Raw genomic sequence first — 25,370 nt, forward strand, 5'->3', positions numbered from 1 at the left:
CCCTTCCCACCTGCACCTGACTAGTGGGTATTTACAGCACTTTTCAAGGAGCCTCTGCACTGCCACTACACAATTTCACTGCATGGACTGAGCAGAGTAGACAATGCTATAGGGACCAATGTGCTAGCAGTGATTCTGTGTGCTGCACACGATCTGGGGACCGTTATTCCAAAGTAAAGGCGATTCTGAAAGAAGGAGAAATCCTGCATTCAAAATGCCACGATCTTTCCTGGTCAAGAAACATTTCAATTCATCCAAGAAGCCCAATTACAGTGAACTGGACACACATACAGGTAATACAATTAAATTGTATATGACTTAAAATTAAAGCTGAAGTGGTTCTTAGTCCCTGACAGTGGAGTAGAGTGATTTTCATACTTCATCTGGTTCATTCCTAGCTTTTTCTCTTTGGCTAGAATGACTGATTTTTAGGAAAGAGGTCAGACTAAAACAAGAAAAACTTTAAAAATTTGCTCACCAATTTTTATTTAGTTATCTTCTTTGGATTTATGTTTTTCCTGTTCTGTGTATGTTTCAAATGGGGATTTATACTATTCTAATGATCAGTTTGAAAGTTTCACTGCTGAATGTGTTAGGCTACATTAATTTAAAAAAAAGCATATTGCCCTGAATAGACCATATTTCCATATTAAACCATATTTCTGTTTAAATGCCCTTTATGCACATATACATGCATGCAACTTTGCAGACATATATGATGTATATGTTGTATAATTTATATGTATAATTTGCATATTAATATATATTTATAAATAACCCATATATATGTATAGGTATATTTTTACTAATACAATCCTGTCTACGCATGATTGAACTGTGTTCATATTTTTAGACTTACGCACTTTTTAACCCATTTTTTTTATTGCCTTTTATTATATTTTTCCAGGTATTTTAATACTTTTTTCTTTCTTTTTCTTCAGTGATAATCTCCCCATACTTATATGAGAGCTATCCAGTGCCTATAATACCACAACCAGAGATCCTGAGCTCAGTATCTTACAATCCCATTACTGTCTGGACTACAACTGGGCTTCTACCATCCCCATTACCCAATGACCTCTCTCCTCTCTCTGGATACCCCTCATCCTTGGGAAGAGTTAGCCCACCTCCACCCTCTGACACCTCATCCAAGGATCACAGTGGTTCAGAAAGTCCCATTAGCGATGAAGAAGAGAGAATCCAGTCAAAGCTTTCAGATCCACATGCAATTGAAGCTGAAAAGTTTCAGTGCAGTTTATGCAACAAGACCTATTCAACTTTCTCGGGGTTGGCCAAACACAAGCAGCTGCACTGTGATGCCCAGTCTAGGAAATCATTCAGCTGTAAGTACTGTGACAAGGAGTACGTCAGCTTGGGAGCCCTTAAGATGCACATCAGGACCCACACACTACCTTGTGTCTGCAAGATCTGTGGCAAGGCTTTCTCTAGACCCTGGCTACTTCAAGGACACATTAGAACTCACACTGGTAAGAAAAACTATGAGAAATATAGCATTTTTTTTAACTTGCGAATGCGGCTTGGTATTATTTTTTTTACTTTTGTCTTAAGTAAATATTGGTATCCCTAAATGTGATCAGGATTCATACAGTCATTTCCTGGTTCTTGGAAAAGCATAGTTAAAGGACAAAACTCATCCATTTTTGTCACAGGATCTTGCCTTTGTGGGCCAGATCTTCGGCTAGTGTAAATCCAGTAAGCACCAGTGACATCAATTTTGCTGATTTACACCAGCTGAAAGTTCCGTCTACATGATTTTAGTATCATGCTCAGGCTTTGGAGAAGCCAAAGTCCTGTCTGTGGGAAAGGCTTACTTTAACTCTAGAATCAGGTAGAAAAAACAAACTTTTACATGTGAGTGTCAGTTCTTGGAAACTGCTCCCAGCAGTCAGTAAATACCAATGTTGCTGTCTTCATAAATTCCTTAAACAGACAGGGTCAGATCATTACCAGAGTTTTTCTGTTAAGATAAAACATGTCTTAGGTGTAACGCTGGGCAGTGTTGTGTCTGAAAAGTTGCTTGCTGCCTTTCCTCTCCTAGCCCCTATCCTAAGTAATTTATGCAGCTCTGGGCGTAACATAGGATAAGTTACATGAACAGAGGGAACGTTTGAAAATATTGGGAGGAGCCCAACCTAAAGGCACTAGCTGCACCTGTTGAAAGAGAAAGCATCAGCAGCTTGCCTTTCATGACAGCACCAAGCCACATTTGCTGGAAAGTTTGAAATCTTTAAGGACGGGCAGCAATTACATGACTGTAATAGTTGCAGTCTGCTCAGCTTATTGAGACATTTTTCATTTCTTGAAATAAATCAGTTTTGCTTCCTAAGGTAAAATTCAATTGTACCTCTACCCAATGGCATTTCTTCCTATTAATGTTTATATTTTTTAAATATCTTTTTCTAGGAGAGAAGCCTTTTTCCTGTCCACACTGCAACAGAGCATTCGCAGACCGATCCAATCTGAGGGCTCATCTGCAGACCCATTCAGATGTGAAGAAATACCAGTGCAAAAATTGCTCCAAAACTTTCTCTAGGATGTCTCTTCTGCACAAACATGAGGAATCTGGCTGCTGTGTAGCACACTGAGTCATGCAGTCAATGTTTACCTGGACTCAATGAGTTTCTCCACTCCTGTTCCAAATGATAAATGGAAATCCAAAGCATTTTCTCTTCAACTTCCCAACCAAAAGCAAACAAAAAAATAGTGGAAGAACTTAAAATGTCAGTACAAATGAGCTTAAGTATTTCTTTTCAGTCACGTATGAATTTTGAAATGCTAATAACCATGCATGACATTTCAAACAGATCATAAGGAAGAAGCACTGTCTACTTTCTTTAAACATGAAGCCAAATGCATGTAGTCTTACTACAAAGAGTTAACAGTACATTCCTGCCAACCTATTTCAACCAAAGAACAGTATTTGAAAAGAAACTGTAATAATAACTAAGAAACCTATCCCAACTACATTTTGCCAGACACCATTTATCTCAGGTGCCTTAAAAAGTATTCCAAGTTTACTTTAGTAAATGTCTAATATTACTGGTTGTTGTTCTTTTATCATTATTATTAAAAACCAAGGGCTTTACTGATGACCTGAAATGCTTTAAAAGTGAATAATTAAAAGAAGAGGCAAGAGAACACAAAAAAGAATGTATGAAAAATCGACTGTCATGATCAAACCGCATGTGCCTTTAAAAACAGACTGTAGCTTCAAACATTCCTGGTGCATGCTTGACCCAGCATTTAATATGGAAAAGTTCCTCTAAACTTTATCCTTTTTTTTAAACGGGAATAAGTGCAAAAGACGGGGTACATGGGAGTTTGACAATGAATTTTAATTTTTTTTTTAATGCACAAAGGAAATGCAATATGTTCAGCAATTCCCCTCCAAGTGCCTTTTTTATTAATGATTTTGTAAAGTATGTGGACATAATGTAAATATTTTTATTTTTATATGATTGAATGTGTTATGAATGAAAGCAAAATGTTACCTATGGCTGCATCTATAGATAACTTGAAGATAGCGTGAAGTGAAATTTGTTACGTTGTTTTCTAGCCACTTTTTTTACAATAAACATTTTTGAGTAAGATCTCTGTTGTTTGTTCTAATCTCCATTTAGTTTATCAAAATCGCTATCTAGGTTAGCAACAGCATGGAATATACAAAGACAGGGAGTGTTTCTTCATTAAAAAAGAAAATGGAAATCAATATTCAAACATGAATTACTAGCTAAGAAGTGCTGGTGTTAATAATAAAAACAATCCTGGTATTTTTTTCACAAAACATTTAAAAAATTCTACTTTACAAATGCAATTAGACAATTTTCATCCTCACATGACAATATTTTCCAATACTGCTTTGCAGAATCATTGTGTTAAAAGAAATATTTTGCTTTATTGCATTCTAAAGGTGAAAATGCTCCTTTTACAATAGGATTACTACATGCTTTTTTGACTTTCCATTTCATCATACGCTGAGGAAGCCATTCTTCAGGCTTTTATACCAAATCCATTTAAGTCAACTGAAGTATTTCATGAGTTCAGTTGAGTTTGGAGGATGTCCTTTGCAAGAGTAATCACACGTGTGATGTAGTCATCACACACAAATTTCTATTCACAAATAGAAATCAAATCAAAGCAATGTTTTAATAATTAAGTGAGTGTATAGTAAATGCCAAAAATATCATCTTAATTTTTTACATCTATAGCTATATCCAATGTATGTTTGTTGGGAATAAATTCAAAGAGGCAGAGTCAAAGAAGTCCTGAACTACTATATTTGAAATAATTATTCAGACCAGCCAACAGCTAGTTCCAGATAGTAGTGATTTTTTTCTTAGTTTGACAGAGATTTCCAGAATTTTCCTTCGTGAAAGTGACATAAGACATGACACAAGCAAGTCTCATTTCTTCTCAGCTAAAAAACATGAAATAACACTAAACAGCATTTGATAAAATAAATAGGCAAAACAAATACTAGCTGAGATCTAATTTAAAAAGTTATGACACCTATTCTGCAATGCTAAGAAAAATGAAAAGAAGTAAAATTATGCTGTCAGACCAAGCAGAGAAGATTTGGGATGTAGGTAAGAGGCAGATGACTTGAGCAAGAAAGTGCCAATTGATCAAACCTACATTTGTCACCTTATCCATATCATAAGCAGCTTCTCCAGTACAAAATTTAAATGAATATTTGACTATTACATTTGAATTTTATTTCCAAATACATACTCCATAAAAGATATTTAATTCCCCCACCCCTGAGGCAGCCAGCTGTCATTTAAACAAGACTGATTTGGATGAAGTTTTTCATAGTCTACAAACTGCTCTTTTGCAAAAGTCTTAGTGTTAAAAGCACTATGCCATCTCCATTCAGTATCACTAGTCACTATTTATTTATACAGGTAAATAACTATATAATGTACAAAGGATAAGCATCAAGGTACACACATTCAAAAATTAATTGCAACAAGGATGAGTGAGAATTTGTAAGGTAGCTTTCTGAATTGAATCTGCAAAGGCATCAAATACCCTTGAAAAGTATCATGTCATTACTCTATTGATTTACACTTATACGTTATTCACTTTGAAGTGCTTAGGGTTTCCAAAAGCAACTTGATCGAGTCAGCTTTCCCTTTTAGAGTAAAGTTCACCTGTGTGAAAATAAAGTATTGGCAGTAAACAATGATTCTGTGCAGCTTCATTTTCTATTTGCACAGGTGAAGTGTTTGATTCTGTTTTTCATTTCCAGTTACCTGACTTCAGAAAGGATTTTTGCATTGTTTTAATTCTCACACACAATTCTTTAGGCCCACAGAAACACCAAATTGTATAAGGACCTGCTTCTGCTGAATTAAGTGAAAATGTCACCATACCCTCCAGTGGGAACAAGGACTCTGTCTTAATTAAAACTCTGTCTTCATTAAAATAACCTATGTTAAACTGTGCACAAATAGTCCTAGACTGATGCAAGTAAAGACTATCTTTGAATACATGAAACATCTGTAGTCACAGACACAGAAATGAAGAAGTCCAGGTGGATCATCTACATCATCATTGTATCTGAGATATAGTTCCTTGTAATACATTTTTAAGATTCTATCCTACCCAAGCAATAGAGATTCGCTTCTTTTCGGAAGATTATTCTACATCTCAGTGTTATTTGTTTCATAACACACTTATCTAAAATATACTTTTAAAATTTTACTTTATTACCCAAATTATGACCTTTTGTACTAGCATAAATAAATCATAGCTCTGTGAACTAAATTCTACTTTGAAGTGCTTTCACTCAACCTATTGGCCTCACTGAGCTGGACAGAAAAAATAGCTGAAATATTGTTGCTTTAATCACTTAATACTTTTTGAAAATAATCCCATATCCTACAAAACATCCTGATCCCAGATGTGAATAATTAGCATTTAGTCCTCTTTAGAAGGACAGTCTCCTAGCTTTCATAGTGTATTAGTTGCTCTTTTCTCAACTGTCCTAGTTTGTTAATATCTTTCTACACTGGAGGGGGCCACACCTGAACATAATGCATTTTGAGTGAGAGCTGAGGCTGACAATACATTGCTCACTACTTTAAAGCAGACTGCATGAACTGTGGATATCTTATGAACATATGTAGGATTTCTGGGAGCTGTGAACTCTTTCCCAATGTGAATAGTTCATGATGTATATTCCCTGGAGGATCAAGATACCATGAGGTCTTAAAAGCCATCCTTTGCAATCCCTTTATATGAGGATGACAGTCTTCCAGTAAATAGAGAGGTCATCAGTGAATCCATAGATGACTGTGGAGGCTAATCCAAGATCTGCATGTTTGACTGCACACATGGTAAATAATTTGAGGAGAAAGAAGTAGATGCTGGTTATGTCAGGTCACAGCTCTTTCCCTTTTTCTCTCTTGACTATCCACCTCCATAGTGAAGTAAGTTTGCTCAAAATGATTGCTGATCACAGTGTCATTAGGGATGATTCAGTGCTTGTGTCTCCCAAGTACTGATGTTAATACTGCATTTTGGCAGAATGGCCTTCAAGGTATCCTTTAATCTTTCCTTTAAGTCCACTGCTAGAGCAGTGAGTATCAGTGAGTTGGGAGTATAGGACCTATTTGGGGAGCTGGTTGTCAAGTATCCTTATGACATGCCCTGTCCAAGAGGGCTGGTACCATATGAACATGGATTCAATGCTGGAAGTGGTGTCTTGTTTTTCATCTGCTTAATGGGTTTCAATGCTTCTTGATAAATCGATGGATCTTCAAAGTAGTCCTTAATGAGATGTTATAGAATGGCTTTGATGGTATTGTCTTGACTCAGGAGTTTATGAGAGTGCTCCTTCCACCATGCATTGATGGTGGAGCTATCTTTAAAGAGTGTTTTTCCACCCTTGGAACTCAGAGGGACATGTGTGTACTTGGCCCATAAATAGCTTCGGCTGCACTGATGAAACAATGCATGTTAAAGCTGCCAGCAAGCTCTTGAATCTGTTTTGCTTTGTACTGCCACCACTTTTTCTTTCTCTCCTGAATTTTCCTTTGGGTCTTACCTTTAGTGTGGAGATAAATGTTTCGTATGCAGGTTGTAGCCGTATTGCTCTAGAGGAAAAAGCAATCAGGGCTCATAGTAGAGATGATATCTTTTATTAGACCAACAATTAAAGAATTTTTTTTTTTTGCAAAAATCTTGTTGGTCTAATAAAAGATATCATCCCTACTACAAGCCCTGATTGAGGTAAATGTCTTGCTTCCATTTGGAGCTGATGTAATTCTGCCAAGTTTTGAAGGCTCTCCTTCAATGAAAGCTTGAATTTCCCTTTCATTCTCATCAAACCAGCCTTGGTGTTTCTTGCTGGAGAAGCCTAGAGATTCTTGATACACCTCATGAAAACCTTCCTTGAAGCTCTCCCAGTGATTGGTAGTGTCAAAATCATCATGGAGGTCAAAGAGTTTCTCACTGAGGCACTGCTAGAGATGATTGATTTTATCAGTCTTTTAAGCACTTGACATTGAATCTCTTCTTTGGTTTCTTCTTTTAAATATGGGAATCACAGCCAATGAGCCAGGGACACTGGAAGTGAAAGATGAGAAACTTTTCACCTTGCATATGTATTTTAAATGATGGCTTCAAGAAAAGTAAGTATATTGTTATAAAAACAACAATCTATTAATGTTATGATTTTTACATACCAAATATAACCTTTCTCCTGACATGAACTGATGACTGAGTTAAAATTAATGGATCAGGTGACTGTAGTTCACTTCAAATAGTATATATATCAAATGAAAAGAAGATCTTATTAAAGAACAACAAAACATTTTTATGTTAAGATCATGACAATCATCCTGATTACCAACTAAACTGGTATTTACAAAGGCATCTTGCTACACTCTTCCTAGGATTAAATTCAATAGCTGTCTGAGAAAAGCACCATTAAATCTTTGTGCTTTTATACTATTATTATTTGTACTATGGCAGTACTTATAATTCTCAACCAAGCTCAGACTACTACATGTATTGTACAAAAACAGAATAAAGGAATAGTACATATCTCAAAGAAATTATAGTCTCAGCAGATAAAAGATAAGGGAGAAACTGCAAATTTAATCCCAATTTCTTGTGGTCCAGTTTGCTGCTTTAAGCATAAATTCAAACAGCATTAGTATTTCATACTGAAGTATACATATCCATTCTTTCAGAATTGTTGCCTATATTAAAAGATGGCTCTTTGGAAACTGTAGAATTGTTTGTATTTTTCCAATGGTACTATGACTCTATCTTTTTACCCTTCAGAAATGCTTTTTATAGTTAAATATGTGAATTATAACTTATAAGGCAGGGACACTCGAAGTGGAATGTGAGAAACCTTCCAACTTGTATATGTATTTTAAATGATGGCTTCAAGAAATAAGAATAGATCAAGTGCAAGCAAAATGATGTGATACTATTCATTACTGGTGCAATATGTCAAGGTCAAGGAAACCATAATGAGGTAATATGAAATGAGACAGACACACGCTGTCTGTATAATAGCAGAGCACAACTAGCATAAGACAATGATTGTCTGCTTCATCCCTTATGAGAAAAATTAGTTTCCTCATTTTCCTTCTCAAAACAACTGGTAATCTCTGAATTGTAACAGGAGCTTTGAAAAGTAAAAATGACAAGTGCCTGTGTGAAGTGGTGCAGTCATGCTGTCTGACAACGGAGCACAGTGATGACTATCTTTAGCATTATTCCTCCCTATACTTCCCAGTATGCAGCATTCACTTTTCTATGGTAGCTGACTTCCCCTGCCAAGGCCTGCATCCTCTCTGTTACCTTCAAATAATTTATGAAGTACAAGGAGGGAAAAGTACAAGTGTGAACCATTTTTTCCCTGTCCCCTCCCTGGGCACCCATACAAGATCAGCTGCAACTGAAAAAAAGCTTTAATTATTAGTGTTCTTGCTTGATGGTTCTGTCACCTCTTTTTTCTTGCCTTTTTGCCTCATTATGCCAGGTACAAACCTTACACTTTTAATGGTCTAAGTGATCAAAACCAGTCTATACCCACAACAGAAGTTCAACCCACATAGACTGGTTTAAAAATGGCAGAACCTGGTCTGTGACTTACACCCCAACCAAAGAGTGAACATGTGTCCTGCTCACTATCTATCTAAACTACGCTGCTTACAGAAAACCATGTAATTTAGATGGATTCTGCCTTGGGCTCTTTGAAGGTTTGGACCTAGCCCTAGTGCTTCAGGAACATTCATTTCATCAACCTACAGGCTACAACAAATCATGAACTAAATATAGACATTGGATTTATGACACATTATAACCTACCTAACATCTGATTTCCCAGGTACCTCTCCACTATTTACCAGCTACATTCATCACCCCACCCTTCCCCCGGCCCCCTAAACTTATCTCTCACCCACTGACTCCTATTTACATTGTCACTGACTGGCTTTCTTGCATGCATACCAGCCTTTGGCTTCTTTATTACTCATTCCATTCAGGAAGAGCACACACCAGCTGCAGATGCTTCCTCAGCCTGACGTAGGGTGTTTGTGCCCAAAAGCTTGCAACAAAGAATTTTTTCCAACTATTTAAGTTGGTCAAATAAAAGATATAGGATTTATCCAAAGAACCTTGTCTGCCTCAGGAACATTTCACACACTAACATACCTTTGTAGCTTTTTCCTCTTTCTTTTTCATTCTCGCTTACTTTTGGAAACAAAAAATAAATAAGTGTTTTGTGGCTTTTTCTTTTTCCCAATTTCTCTTTCCTCAGGTCTCAATAAGACAAGAAGCACTGTAAAACGTAGCTTTGTACTCCAGCTTCATGCTAATACCTTTGCCCTCTCTCTCAGTTATTGGGACACAAATGCATCCTTCCTTCCTTACCTTTTATTCTATGGACATCATCAGGAATTTTGCCTGTGTACAGTTTACTATGTAAAAGGTGCTGGTTAAATCTCTTAAGCTGTTTGGCAGTTTTCACAAAAAAGGGCATTTATTCCCTTTCATTTTTTAAAAGAAGATGTATTCTTTGTATTCAAGTCCTATTACACACTGAAATCATTTTACATTAAAATTGTTTATACTAAAATCACTGGTGAAAAGTCCATTAAAACTCCTTTACATGACTAGCTTTTACATGACTAGCTTTTACGTGTGAATAAGTCACTTTGTCACCCTGCTCCCAATAGAGCATTTTGAAAACTAATTATTGGCTGGAAGTCCAGTGGCTACCAACTCTGGTTGGACTTTGAAGTTTGGGAACAAAAGTAATTTTAACAGGATTTGTTAGTCTGGAAGTTCAGCTGGGAAGGGAACAGAAGAACCAAGAATAATAAATTATCAAAATGTATAATGCATTCATATATTACCAGTACTCAATTTTGGATTTGGATTCAAAATGTTGAACGCAAATAACTTTGTGTTAGCAAATGGGCTTCTGTGCATTTGCATGTGGTAGGCCATCAAAATATAATTTATCTTTTCATGCTGTCTTCAAAGCAGTGGTCTTAAAAAAGATAGGATACATGTCCAAGCACCACTGAATCACTATTCCCCCCCCCCCGCCCCATCCCCTGCCCTTCAGAAATGTTTACTTCTCAGTAATAAAAGTGGACTCAGAATAAAAGTAAAATATAAAATAATATAAAAATTAAATATTAAATAAAACAGACACATTACAGATCAAAATCCGAGTGAAATATCACAATGGAAACGAGGGGTGAGAAGATTAACAGCATTTACCCATTAAAATAATATCTAATAAGCTTGCATTTGGAAGACAATAATAAACCTTCTCATCTTCTCTTTAAAAGCCACAGTGTGGTTTGGATGACACTATTGTCTTTTTGTATTTTGAAATATTATCAAAATCTGCTTTCGAACACTCCGGCTGTGACCACAGAGATTCTGCAAGTGGTCTTCAGTCAATCTTCCTGCTCCCCAGAAAGATCTTGGCAACACAATGCTGTTTGCATACTAGTTCCAGCATGGGAAGCAGTAAAGCTGCCTTAGGCAGCTAATAACATATCACGGTTCATAACAGTACTGTCACCATCCATGTTACTGTTATGAATCTGGCCTAGGTTTTTATTGTCTGTCATTTAGCTGTAAACAACACATATCTGAGCTTGATGGATGAAATAATTTGTCAGACTTGGCTCATTTCCTAGTTAGCCTCATCCATTCCTATTGGGCATTGGCCACATTCAAAGATTATCATAGTTTTCTACCAAACCTTTTATTCTTTTCATTAGAAAATGACTTTTTGGTTACTGACAAGTTCTGGCTTTCAGTTGTGTAAAACTGTTTTAAACTTTAGGTTTTCTTTTTGTTTGATGAAATAAACCCTGTCCCCTCTAAAAAGAAAAGTTTTCACTTCTTTTTTTCTTTTTCTTTTTTCCTTTTTTTTGAAGGAAAAAAATATTTCCTGATCAAGTCTGCACACAGATCACAAAATCACCACCATAGATAGAGCTATTAGGCTTTGTTTTCAGCAGTGAGAGGAGGAAGGCCAATGGTTGAATGAAGATACAATATAAAATATCTTCTAAGAAGAGATGTCAACATATTAGAGATGAAGCACACTGGCAGACCAACATGTGTTTCCATTGCCTGTATATGTTCAGTGAAAAAAGATAGGACATCAGTTTTTAGGGATGTCAAACTTAACTTTCCCACAAGCAGTAACAACCTGTTAAAAAGCACCATTCTGTCAGACTTCTACCTAAAGAGAGATCCAAAAGATCAGTACTGGTTAGATTTGAGAAGAGATGAATAGGAAGAGAGTGAGACATGATACAAGTAGTTACAAATATGAATGTTAAGGGACAGCATACCTCTCCTATTTCTTCTCCAACAGGATATTTAATGAAAATGAAGGCAACACATTTAAAAATTAGAAATAAAATATTTGTTAATACTGGGCGCATCTACACAAGACACTAAATGTGCAGTAGACTAATTCTACTGCACATTAACATATCACGGCAAAAGTTGTGCTTTTGTGCTAATGCACTGTAGAATTAATCTACTGTGCATTAGCATCACTAAAAGGCCATGTGCTGGCACTACTGTGCAGTAGAGCAAGTTACTACGCATTCAGTTAGTACCTCTTATTACAGGTACTAAACTTAATAGACAGTAACTATGGTGATTTAATGCACATGCCTAACATCTACAATTAACTCACGTTATGTAGACATTATCTGGTCTACAACCATTATCTGGTCTATAACCATAATCATAACATATTGATGATGCTAAGAAATACATATATTTTACAAAAAGTTAAGAGGTATTCAACAAAGATTATATGGAAATAATAAGGATGTCTGCAATCATGGTACATAGAATAAAATTAAATAGGGACCAATTTGAAAAACAGCTGAACTCTAGCATTGCTTGAAAATTTTAAGAGATTTTTTTTTTTTAACTAAAAGAATCAAAACCTTTTTGGCTGGTTGGTAAAACGTGAGAATATCAACATTTTTCAATCAAATGAAAGTAATTCCTATTTTTCTTGGAATTTTTTTTCTATGATGTTCGTATTTTCTGACCAACACAACTCATAACAAGTGTTTCAGAAAGCTGAGGTGTTGCTTTTGTTGCACGTATTTGGTTTGTTTTTAAACCCCCGCAAATAAATTCGTATTCTTTAGAACAATGCCAGGCTTTTAGGATGATTATACCACTACTGTCCAGTACAGTGATTTTACACCTCCCACTATATCATATGTTATTCACGAATGTCAAAAATACAACTCTGGAGTAGACAGATAAATCTTTATGGTCATATGTTACAGTGCAAAGCCAGCATACAATTTCACTTCTACTATTTACTTAGGTTTGAAATGGTAAGACGCAAGTAAAGCCAAAATGATATAAGGATGGGAAGCTTGTCTCCCTAAAACATTGCCCTATTTGGAGCTGCATGGGTCCTTTTATTAGTCGTTTTGTGTTGAATTAATTGCACAAACTGGATGGGAGTCATGCACAAATTAATGGAAGATCACTGTACCTCATACTTACTTTCTATATTACCTGACAGTGGCATTAATAACATTCCAATTATAGAAACAAAAAAAGGGGGAAAAAAACCTCTCACAATGCTGAAAGGCTGAGAATATAAAAATACAATCTACTTGGAAGATTTGGAATAAATTCTGCATTCAGGAGTGGAAATATAAGAAACAAGTTTACAAAAAAATTGATGGCAATTGTTTGCCTTCATTATAGGCAAATTACCACAGTTGTAAGAGAAAATTGGGTTATTTACTCTCATAAATGATTAGTTGGTTGGGTAATTATCTATTTGTGTGACCAAATACCACATTTTTGTGTACCATCATAATTACTGGATGCAGAATACATGTTTGCACAGGGCCTTATATTCATAAAACTTTTGAAATTCATGTTTTTAATTGCCTTATTTTGATACATCTAAGTTATCTCCTCCAGAATACTTTAAATCTTTTGGATCCAATTATAATGGAAACTTTTTCAGATAGATTATACTTCCCTTAATCCCACTTAGTAATACTTTTTCACACATGTACCATTAAGGAGGTTGCCTTTTCTCAACATGACAATGGGGACAGAATTAGGCCTTATTATTTAGGGCTCAGTATTTCAGGTCTCAATATACAAGTTACAGACATGGAAGGCATGTCTACATGTGCTTTTACATGTGCCTAAACTTAATGTGCATTAGCCTAATGTGCATTAAGGCAACTTATGCACGTGTCCACATGTGCACACGCTAGTGCGCATTAACACAATTGTGTGGACTGAGTTGGGACTAACATTAGTCCCTCATCAGTGGACACACATCGCATTAATACACATTAGTGCATCTACATGTTCACTACTGTGATTTAACTATTCATTTAACTGCCTGATGCAGGTATCATATTTGGGCTCAAATAGCCTGAAATCACCATTTTTAAGGTGCATTAAGGGTGCGCATGTGTAGACACGTGTCTTTAATGCACCTAAAATTGGGCTAATGTGCATTAAATGTGTATGTGTAGACATGCCCAGATAAGCACTATTGAACATTGTCTATCTTAAAGGGGGACCGTATAAATACAGGCTATTCAGTTTATCAGTCCTGCTTGACAGATGCATCTGGCTAGCCAACAGTGGGGACAGTCTGTGTCAAAAATATATAGTTTCAAAGAACAGAATCACCCCCTCCATGGACTTCAGTGGCTAACTAATGCCTTGATAATTTCACTGTATTTCTTAATTTACAATTTATTTTTAATGCCCTTTTCCTTTTTTATAGAGTTGCGTGGTGATTTGCACTATGCACTGATGTGGGGAAAAGAATGTGCATGCATTTGTATGTGTACCAAGACCTTACATCCAGAAAGGCAGAGGAGCTGGTCAGGGAAGAGCATGGAGTTTTGGCATGGCTGCCCTGTGTACTCACTAGCTCCATGAGCTGATCAGGGATGCATCCTAATTTTAAAGGTAGTCTGAGGCCTAGGCTACACTAAAAGAGTTTTGCTGATATGGCTAAATTGGCAAACCCTCCTAGTACACACAGATTATACAAGCAAAAGTGCTTTAGCTAACATAATTTATTCCAGTTCCCGGAGAAAATAAGCCATACCAGCAAATGTTGATATAACTGCCTCCAGATCAGGGCTTTTGCTGGTATAGAAATGTCATAACGAGTCCCAGCATTACTATTCTGACAGAAGTTTCTGTTATAGAGCTGGCCTAAGTTGCAATGCTTCCTGGGACAATGCAGCATAACACCAAACTTCTCTCAGGATAGTGCCTCAGGCACAGTCCTACCCTTAATGCTGAAATAGTAGGATTATAAGGTGAAGCATGACAGAGGAAGGGATGGTGGACAGTTCCTGATAGAAGACTAGCTGAAAAGAATCTCTCTCACTGAAAGACTAAGGAAATATGATAAAGTTAAAATATTTACTTTTGTCTTATTTTCTCCTTTCCTGAGTTTAGTGTCCATGTGTCTTAACACCTCTGTAATAACTCAGCATGATTACTGTGACCTTTACTAGTTGGACCAGGACTAATTAGCTGCAGATTTCTCTGTACTAAACTTACCTGACAAGCCAAATTCAGATTCCAGGTTTGTGCTGTTTTAATTAAAGGTAAACTGATCACTTGTGTTGCTCTTTGCATGGAGTAACTAAAATGCATGTGGAGATAGAATCTTCCAAAGAAACACATTAAAATAATCTTGCAGAACTAATGTTTATAGATATTAGTACAGAGGCTAGTCCCTGGCCAGTGCTGGGCTGAATAGGTTGCAATTTGGTAAAATGTCAGCTGTCTCAAACTTTTCTATTTGCTTATGCCAAAGCTGAAACCTTCCAGGTGATTTTCCATGTAGACTTAATCAATGTGAATGGCAGCCTTCCTGTTTTTAAATTCCACGTTGTAAAAAGAGGGTTGTATTGCCAGTCAACTAGCAAATGGTGCTGCTCTGGTCTGTTTAGAAAAACAAACAATGGGTAATAAATGCATTTATGGTAGGGGTTAGATTTAAAACAAAACAAAAAATCCTTATCAGTATAACAGTCCCCAAAGCTTTTGATTTAATCTATTGCAGACCCGTTACATTTTGATCTTTGACTTTATAAAAAGTTTTAAAAGTGCTTTTTTACACTGAAGCTTATTCTGCAGTTATGGTACAGACAAAATTAGAGCTGAATGTTCCCATATTCCTTTGAGCAGTTCTTTGAATACGTGGCACACACCCATCCTCTCATGTATTCTACAATTTCAATTTTCCTTTTAAACAACAAATGCAAACTTATGTTTACCAAGAAAAAACAGCCTTAAAAATGAACCATGTGTAACCGATGCTGTGATGTCTTCTCTTAATGGCAAACAGTTCTGTGGCATGTAAATTGTCACTGTTCCTCTCAGCAAGATGTTAACTCAAATACTACATGATAAATTGATAAATGTCAGCATAGATGCCATTCCAAGGTAGATCAAAGCAATGAAAAAAATGAGTGGGAGGACACTGTTGTGAAGATCTTCACCATCTATTCTGAGTAACATCTAATTTTGATATCACAAGTGAGAAGCCAAGTCAAGAAGCTGTCAAACCAAATGAGCCTGGCAGGTTGTAAGTGTTTCACTGAGGGGGCACCTAGTCTAAGGGCCCTTGCAAAGCTAATGTGTGTATCTAAAATGCAGCCAAGTTCAGAGAAAATTTGGAGCCTTCAAGACCATTCATATTTTGACTGTGTGCTCTGAGTGGCATCTTCTTTAGGCATTTCAGGAGAGATGCTCTGGGACTGGAATATAACCACTTTTTATATACAAATTTGACCCCTTTGGGGGATATGCCTAACTCACCCACAAGGTGCTGAGCAGCAAGGCCCACAGAGGAGGTTGCAGGTCCTGCATAACCACTGTTTAGCAGGATGCCTAAGGAGCAGATGTTGTGTTCATTTATATGGAAGAAGCATACATGCCTGCAGCTGCTGGAACATTTGCAAAGGGGATTTGGAAGCTGTAGCCCTTCAGTTCCTTTTAGGTTGGTGGAACATTACCGGGCAAGTTTGCCAATCCCTTCATGAAAGCACTTATCTAGAATTCTGCTTGCTCCTATGTGAGTGCCCTAAGGACAAGAGACATTCTCTTCCAAGCAACACAGTGGAGGATTTTGCCTTTTGAGACCATCCTCCCATCAAGGGTACCCTTCTGCCTGAATATACATAAGATAGTAGAGCACACATCAAATCCTTCTGCCTGTTATGCAATTCCAGCAATATTGCATATGGTTAGTGTTAGGTCCCATATCTGGATAATGGCCAAATTCAATTCTACCTGTTAGGTATGTTAGTGGACATAAGCATCCGAGTATGATTCTATTCCACACTGAAAAACTTTTAACCCAAAAGGTGAGTGAGTCCTCCTCCTTCTTGCAGGCAATAACTGTGAGTGCTGACTTGAGCTGGGTAAAAACATTTTTTGTAAAATATTTCTTAGTCAAAAAATGCAATTTCAGGAAGGTCAAAACTATTAATAAATTTGGGTAGATTCCACCAAATAATTTCTTCTGAAACCAAAGTGACAAAAAGTCTCAGAAATGTCAAAGCAGTTCATTTAGGCATTTCTGAAAGGTTTTGACATTTCCACAATGCACTATTTCAACATTTCCAACATGCTTTGGTTTGGGGGATTTGTAATAAAAAGAAAGGGATGGAGAAGACTATATTTTTTATACAGTGCTAGAGTACTGATCCAGATTTCTGGATGCCTCCTCTATGGCACAGCCTCAGCAAGAAGGATGGATAGTAATCCTCTGCTGAATACTCTGTAGATGCTGGTAAAATTACAGGGAAATAGTTCCTCCCCAGCGATCATGTTCTGAACCCTTTGAGCCTCTTCACAAGGGTCTTCATTTGTCAGACTTTATGTATTTCTGAATGTCTTCATGTTCAAAAGTAGGCCCTGCTCATTTCTTGCGCCAGTTGAAGTATGGTTCAGTTTGCATGAGACTTGTAAAAGCTGGATTAATTGTGTGTGCCATAAACCTGGTTTCTTGGAACCTTAAGAAAAAAATGTCTCTCAGATCCCACATTTTCTGAATGTTCTTAATGTTCTGAATTGTTTGCCTTCGAAGCATTTCACATCAATAGATCTATATCTAGCTATACCTGTACATACATGAAGATCCATATGCAAGGACACATGTTTACAACAATTTGCTTAGAGTCTCCACATCTGACATTGTTTCTTCATATTAATAATGCCACCTCAGGGCTCAAATATCTTTTCTTCTTGACAGATACTGCTCAACTAATTTATACAGTATATAATTTTAAAAAGCAAAGATACCTGAACAGCTTGTTTTACAGCCTAGTTTTAAGGCTTGCCTTGAATATTCCTGATACTCTGCATTCCAACAATACCTTTTTTTTTTTTAATTTGACAAGCTACAAAAACTATATTGTTAATAAAATGATGGGCAATCCCACCATATTCTCCACGCTCCCCTATTCTTTTCTTTCCAGTTTGCAACATGATTCCAACAACTTGTACAATGTGGCGGTTCTCACTGTGGATCACTTCTACATTTCTAAGGTCTGGATGTAGGAAACTCATGAAATTAGATGAAGGTTGTTAAAGGAGCATTCGAAACCTCCAGCCTCTTGGGAACGGGCAGAGAATAAAATGTTGAACTAAACGGCCCGGTTCATTAAAAATAGATACCTATTTTGTTTATGTAAGATTCATGATTCATTTATGGCCAAACCCCCAAAATGCTAAGTGCAGTTTACCACTTAGTGGAGCCAATTTTTTTTTTTTTTTTTGGGGGGGGGGGGGGCACTAGTGCTGTTTGTGCCCCCCTACCAGCCAGAGCGCTCGCTGTCAGGGGGGACACCAGTGCTCTCAAGGGAGGCACGTGCCCTCACCATGCCCCTCCTACACGTCGCCTGTTTCCTCCCTTACTCCTTTTCAAACAGGTGTGGGATTTTTCTATATTAGCATGTCAAGCTGAAGCAGAACCCCAGCACATATCACCCTGTGCAAACAGACATACTTTGCGATTACTGCATTCATTTATGTAATAGTGATGGTTATAAGTGATGAGGAAAGTGCTACTACCCATGTCGCCTGACTTCCCAGTGAGTGTTCTGCCTTAGTCTTCTGGAGTTTTACTAGCCCATAGGCCACACAGTGGCTCTTACTTGTTTCTTAAACTCCCTAACAAGTTGACACCACGTTTGGACAGTTATCTTGCTGGGATCCTTTGCCCCTAGCTGACTTCCTGCCTCTGGGCCAGGGGACTGGACTCAATGATCTTCCGGGGTCCCTTCCAGCCTTAATGTCTATGAAATCTATGAAATCACCCCTGCTTCACACAACACAAAGGTCAACCACAGCAAAATACACAAGGGATGGAAAAAATCCAAGACCAGGAATATTTGTGTACCTGTACATCAGACATACATATTCAAAACCACTGTTTATCTGCAAGTGTTAACTGACAAAGTTGTACTGAAATGAATGGATCTGTACCATGTTGAGAGTCAGCTTCCATATTATTTTATTATTATGATAAATTATATTCCCATCTTTGGCACAGAATCTCTCACCATAGATCTACACATAGTCCAGTACCCAATATTGTATTTCCAAACATATGAACATATAAGAACCATGTGAATATTAGAGTAATCTAATTATTTATGTATCTCTTGGAAGTGCCACCTCCTCTCACTAACATAATTAAGGATTCAGTCTCTTACAAGACACCAACAATTGAAGAGGACCCATTCACAAAGACCATGGCTCACCAAAGTAACTAAACATATGCTTAAATTAAGGAGATGCTGAAGTCATGAGATTTAAAATGGTTTAATTTAAGCATGTATTTATGTGCTTCTGCTAAGCTGGGACCAAAGTCTTTTGGAATCCAAGAAAGCAACACTTAACTCTTTGATTTGAAAAAACAAAAACAAAAAAAAAAGAGCTGCTATTCCTTGACAAAAATGTCTGGTTGCTCCTAGCAAATTTAATTACTATTTCTTGGCCTAACAACCATAACATAATTTACAATGAATAATCAAAGACCTATATATGCCAATGGATGTCAATGTATTTTACAGACTTAAAAATCCCAACGTACATATTATACACAGGGGTTATTTGATCCACTTCTAAAATGCCATCTATAAGAGTACTGAGTGCTACTGATCACTTCTGTCTCTAAACACATGATCTGGATGAATTAGCACTCCAATTACTCATAATGATTCATCTATATCCTTGCAATTCTTGAGACATTTTCCAGAAACTAAAAACTGGCACAATATAGGCCAAAAACATTAAAGCATAGGTTTTAGCTCTTCTGAAATGGAATAGGTCTCACAGCATAATATTTCTGACAGGAAATGTACACTTGAGATCTTTTAGGCTTGAAGCATCATATACCCAACTAAGTTTAAAAATGAGGCGCAAGACAATCTCCTGTGTTCCCAAGACAATGATATTGTATTATAATTAAGGGAGTAAAATGCCATTTCCTTTGCTTCCTCTGCCTGAGTCCAACTGAAATGCGACTCTTTTTGTGAATTTCATCTGTGGAAAAGCCTAAAGGAATCATTTCAGCCTTCTCCTGCCTGGCCTCCCTCACTTGTTATTTCTAGTAGCTTGGATTTCATATCCATCTCTGCCCAATCGCTTGTGGCAGCTCTAGTGCTAAAGCAAATGCATTTCTGCTGTTTTTCCCCTTAGAATTGCAGATCACAGAAGAAGTAGCTTAAACATTTCCACTTGACAAAAAATGTGATGATATTGTTAAGAGTTCAGCAGTTTTGAAACACGAGTAGGTTGCTGGCATGAGGACTATTCCCAGACATGATCTTTCCTATGGAACTAACACTCAAATTTGCAGTATTGGTACATTTCATGTCTCTGCTGTGTAGTCTATCGCTCTGCCTCCTTTTCTTCCTTTATTTATCTCAAGTTGGCATTTTTTCCACTCTCAGCAATTAAGTTGTCTAGATGCTACAGACATGCCTATTCTATCACATGTACGTCTTGTATATAGATGAAAAAGGAGATCTCCAAGGGAGAAAAAGGCTGGCGTCTCTGATGTTGAAACGGTTTCAATATGGCCTGAATACCTTGCCTGCAGTGCTGCAAACCACAAGGGGGGTCTTAACCTCTGAAACCTGCTGACTCAAGAGTAATTGACCAGCATGATGCCACTGTGACCATCAAGTGGAACAAATAAAATTACCCACCATTTCAGTGCTGTGATTGTCCTCTTCCACTGCGTGATTCCATGAGTCCCCTGGAGGACTGACCTGCTTATAATATACAAATTGTTTTCTGGGCTCCTTTTCCATTGCCTCTAGGGTAGTTACCAGAAGACAGAACCAAGCTGTGTTGACTATATTTAGTGCTTTTTTTCAATTACATCAGATGGTTCAGATGACTAGATACGGTATGATCTTTTCAATCTATATCCTCAAGAGACAAACAAATTAAAGGGAGCTGGATCTAGATTACAGAAACTGAAGTTTATGCAGCAATAGAAATTTATACATTTAAAAACTCACAGAGATTATACATATCCAGTCAGGATGACTTAATTCCTTTTCCTGAGCAAGACAGCTTAAAAGCAGAGATTCTCTTGCTATGTACACAATTTTGTAATTTGTTTGCATAAAAGCAGGTTGTTTATGCTTCAGGACTCAGTCGTACAGTGCCATATAAATATTCTGACCAAATGCTGCTCTTTGCTACAACTGTATAAATCCAGAATAGCCACAGTGATTGCAGTGGAGTTTCTTCAGATACACTCCAATACAGAAAAGAACAGAATTTGGCTCAGTATCATTATGTAAAAGCAGCTTACTAATGTGTTTAGGGGAAAAGGAAAAAAAAGAAGCAGTTCCTTAATTCATGTGCTTCTTTCTTAATGGGTAAATCAATACGTTTCCAAATCGCTGCATAAGAGATCCTACAATCTGGTAAATTCATCAGGAACAGAAGTGGTGTGAAACTTTAAGTTTTCCAGTAACTGCCTAAGTTGATAATGTTGCCTCAATGGACTGCAGACATGTGCACAGTCAATCCCAGGCCTGTAAAGGTTTGTGCTTAAAGTGAGACTACCAATCTATGCAAACTAAAAGATCTGGGGGCTAAAGAAGTGGGAGGGTGGAGACTCAGATAAGAGATGTCTGAGTTTTGTAGAACTATAATATTTAAAGTTAATATAATGAACATATTAGAATAGCTGTACCAAACTACCATAAATCAGGTCACTGTCTAAGGTACCTGATGCTATTTCTCTAAGAATACATAGTTCACTGCTTGTAGTTGACTGTTATCATTTAGCCCCAGTTGAGCAAAGTAGTTAAGCACATTCCTACCTTTAAGCATTTTTAGGCTAATCGTTAAGTGCTTTGCTGAAATACTGATTGTATTTATTTTTTAATGTGCATTGTTATTTAATGTCATCATGTGGTCACCCTATACTAGTCTTGGATTTTTTTAAACCTATCTTTCTTTGGCATTTGTAAAGGACTGTCTTCATATAGTTTTGGTACCACTTGTATTATATCATTTGGAAACCAATAGTACTAAAACCATACAGATAGTGCAGGTACATTTATGCTAGTGTAGAGGTACTGACTCTGTGAAAGCTCATCAGTAATCTATCACAATATAATACACCTGCCTAAATGCATCTTCCCATACAGTTGAACTGATATATAAAATCACTCCCACCCTGAATCAGTTAAACTGGTACACAAAGTTTTGTGCAGAATAATCCTGAAATGTTGTCACCTTGGTATCAAAGACTAGATAGTTGTTTAAAGTATGTGATATGATGATTCTCTTAGAAGATGACATGCACAAGAGAGATGGTGGTAAGTAGATATACACACACTGATAGTTTAACTGCTTTGAGCTGCTTTTATTTTCCTTCCCAGTTTTCCTCAATCAGATCAGCAATCTATTATTTAGCACAGGGCAAACCTTTTCTGGCTGCGAGCCTGAATGATCCACCCCAGGTTCAAGGTGGGCAGACAGGCAGGAGCTGGGACCCTGCCACTACTGCTTGTTTCCCGGCTGCACAGGGAAAGCATTCACAGCTGGCACTTTTCCTGGCAGCCCAATGGGTCAGCACCCACATAATGCGCCCCCACTGCCAAATGCTGCCGAAGACCCACATCTGTGCACTGGATCCAGTTTCCACCAGCTAGATGTGGCCTGTGGGCTGTAAATTGCAGACCCCTGATTTAGCTGGTTTCTTCCATCACAAATTGAATCTTGTGGGCCTCACCTCCATGAGATGATATAATCCAGGCACATTTATAAATTATGAAAGTCAGATTTTCATTCCAGGTGAGTTTAGCACATCCCTGTTCTGCACCGACCAAAGGTAAGCTCCCTTGTGGTTGTCTTTGTCACAACCCAGTGGTTTTGGTGCCTCAGCACAGTGGAATTTTCCCGCCCCATGAGAGCCTCTTGCAAAGGTAAAGGCTTTCTGTTGCTGCAGAAAACCCCCGGTGCAAGAGTGTTCCCGCCATTCGGATGTAAATTTGTGTCCCGCTATTGGCCAGCTCTAAATTATGCACACATGGCGGCTAGTAATTGGCTTGCTGGCTGTTTAAAAATTAGCGCGACTTCCACCCAAGTCGGAGAACTTTGAGCACGCTGCAGAGTGCTTTTTGAAGAGATCTGACTCATGGCTGAGCTAATCGATAGCCTGATCACCTATCGATTCGTCTCCCCATCGCCGAGTGCAATCCCAGATGTATCCCTTTCCCTGCCGGCCCGATTTGTAGACAGACGTGCTGGCTTGAGCCCTGCCAGCTGGAACAACTAACGTGGTTGTTCAGACGACCGGACCATTTTTCGTCGCAACAGCAAGCGACATAAGTAAAGTTTTACAACCATAAAGCTTTCTCGGCCTCTCTATTCACCAGCCCGCCCCGACGAACGAGTAATTATTGAATCACCTCGAGTCGGCTTTAGCCGTCCGAGACAGTCTTGCATTACTTTAATTCTCAGTAGTGTATAGCAAGAACACACAGATGGTACGTTTCCACCAGACTTCCTCTTGTGCCTAGATACTAGTAGGTGCACACATTGTCCCCTACCCATTTTGCCATTAGATCCTGCTGAACTCCTTTGCTTCCCAAGAAAAGTGAAACAAAGAAAGGCAGCTGGATTTGCAACTTGATCTCTGTCAAAGTAAGAAGCATACAGTAACTAATTAGGGAAAAATTATGCCCTAAAGGCAAAGCTCATGACAGAGTCTTGAGTGAAGGCTGATTGCCTAAGTAGGACCTCCTGGAAAGCAAGGCAATTGAAATCACTGTAGCAGCCTTAAGGAGAAGACAGCCTGTGACCCCCTCTTTCTCCCTGCAAGGGACTAGCTCTACTGGCTGGTGCAGAAGCAGCACAGGGACGTGTAGGCTCTAAGAGGACATACATGTGGCGGAATCGAGAACTCTGGGACAGGGACTGCTTCAGTTTTCTCTTGGAGAATGAAGCCCCTTACAACCTCCACTACCTCTATAAAGCTGAACATTGTTTAGCCTTTATTATTCTGTATGCAACATATAAATATTTTTCTCTTTTCATAAGTTACCATCCAAAGCTGCTTAATCACTTATCAAATGATCTTTTTGCTAAATGTATTTTATGGTTGCTATTCAGAACCAATAACTACGGGTCTGCAGCAAGGGAATCAAAAATATATTCAAAATGGCAGCCCTCATTGCCAGCAGTAAAGTGTACTTAGCTGTCCTCCATAACAGGTAGAGAAACCATGATATACACACTTTCCGATCAATACGGAGGGCTCCATGGAGTTTAGCAATATGTGTTGCCACATGAAAAAGGGTTGAGTACTTAGGAAATACATCAAGTTTCGCATCAGCTACAAAAATAAGTCCAATTTTCAGAGTGAAAATCATTCATTCCCTAGGCAGATCTAGCCCGTAATATGATCATGCCTGTCCCAACATCTGAGGAATTTCTTTTCAGGTACTTGACCTGATTTTATGTATCTTCTGTGTAAATGAATCCCCTTTTCATAGTATCACACACCTGACTTATGATTCCTTCATTGTTTTCCTTAAGCATACACTGTTGTGTTATAAGCCTTTGAATAAATTTCTGCTCCAGGAAGCGCACACAGATTCCATTCATTGCACATCAGGATCCTGATAAGATGCCCATGGTAAACTCAACGTGCATCACAGTGAAACATGAAATGCCCACTTCATGTTCAACAACATGAAAAATGTAATGTAGCTGTTAGGCATGTTCCCAGCACTGGTCTGCATTGCATTTTGGGGAAATGGGAAGGAGCTATATAGTCTGTAGTCTATTTGGAGTGACCACGCTGTGTTTTACTGCAATGCCCCCTGGTCCATAGATAGTGTAGATATGCCCTTATAGTGTCTGATTCTTATTGTTTTGACCTTGTACTGTCAGTTGTACTGATGGCAAAGGAGTGCAACATAAGTGCTGAATGCAAGCACTGGATGGCTAGATGGTATATGGAGAGACTGTTCAGAGTAATGACAGGTCAATAATAGCAGAGTATACCTGAGCAAGTTTTCTCTTGACTCTGAATACAGTAAGTCAGTCTTTCTGTGCAGTACCCTGATCACAAGGTGATCAGGTCCTAGAGCTGGTAAAGAAGTGAGAGGTAACTAGGGCATAAGGACATTAGTCACGGTCCCTCTAAACCAATGCCTTCACCAACCCTAGGTTGGGCTGGATATCCAGGGACTCCCAAAATCCTAATAGCAAGCTACTGTAGTACTGCTGTCGGGCTGAGCTGGGACTACTCTGAGCTAAGC

General features: G+C 37.9%; 1 protein-coding gene and 1 long non-coding RNA gene across 2 annotated transcripts in view; one reads left to right on the forward strand and one right to left on the reverse strand.

The window, feature by feature from the left end:
* Positions 1–3,611, forward strand: SNAI2 (snail family transcriptional repressor 2). Its single transcript, XM_006272798.4, has 3 exons — positions 1–293; positions 942–1,487; positions 2,425–3,611. Exons 1-3 carry the CDS (start codon positions 215–217, stop codon positions 2,604–2,606), a joined length of 807 nt encoding a protein of 268 aa, XP_006272860.1. The 5' UTR covers positions 1–214; the 3' UTR covers positions 2,607–3,611.
* The window catches only part of LOC132249322 (uncharacterized), a 27,871-nt gene continuing 5,848 nt past the window's right edge, over positions 3,348–25,370 (reverse strand). Inside the window, exon 4 of the long non-coding RNA XR_009460733.1 lies at positions 3,348–7,593. This is a non-coding gene — a long non-coding RNA (uncharacterized LOC132249322). The remainder of the gene's footprint in view (positions 7,594–25,370) is intronic.

This window comes from Alligator mississippiensis, chromosome 3 (assembly GCF_030867095.1).
Source record: "Alligator mississippiensis isolate rAllMis1 chromosome 3, rAllMis1, whole genome shotgun sequence".
Classification (NCBI taxonomy): Eukaryota; Metazoa; Chordata; order Crocodylia; family Alligatoridae; genus Alligator; species Alligator mississippiensis.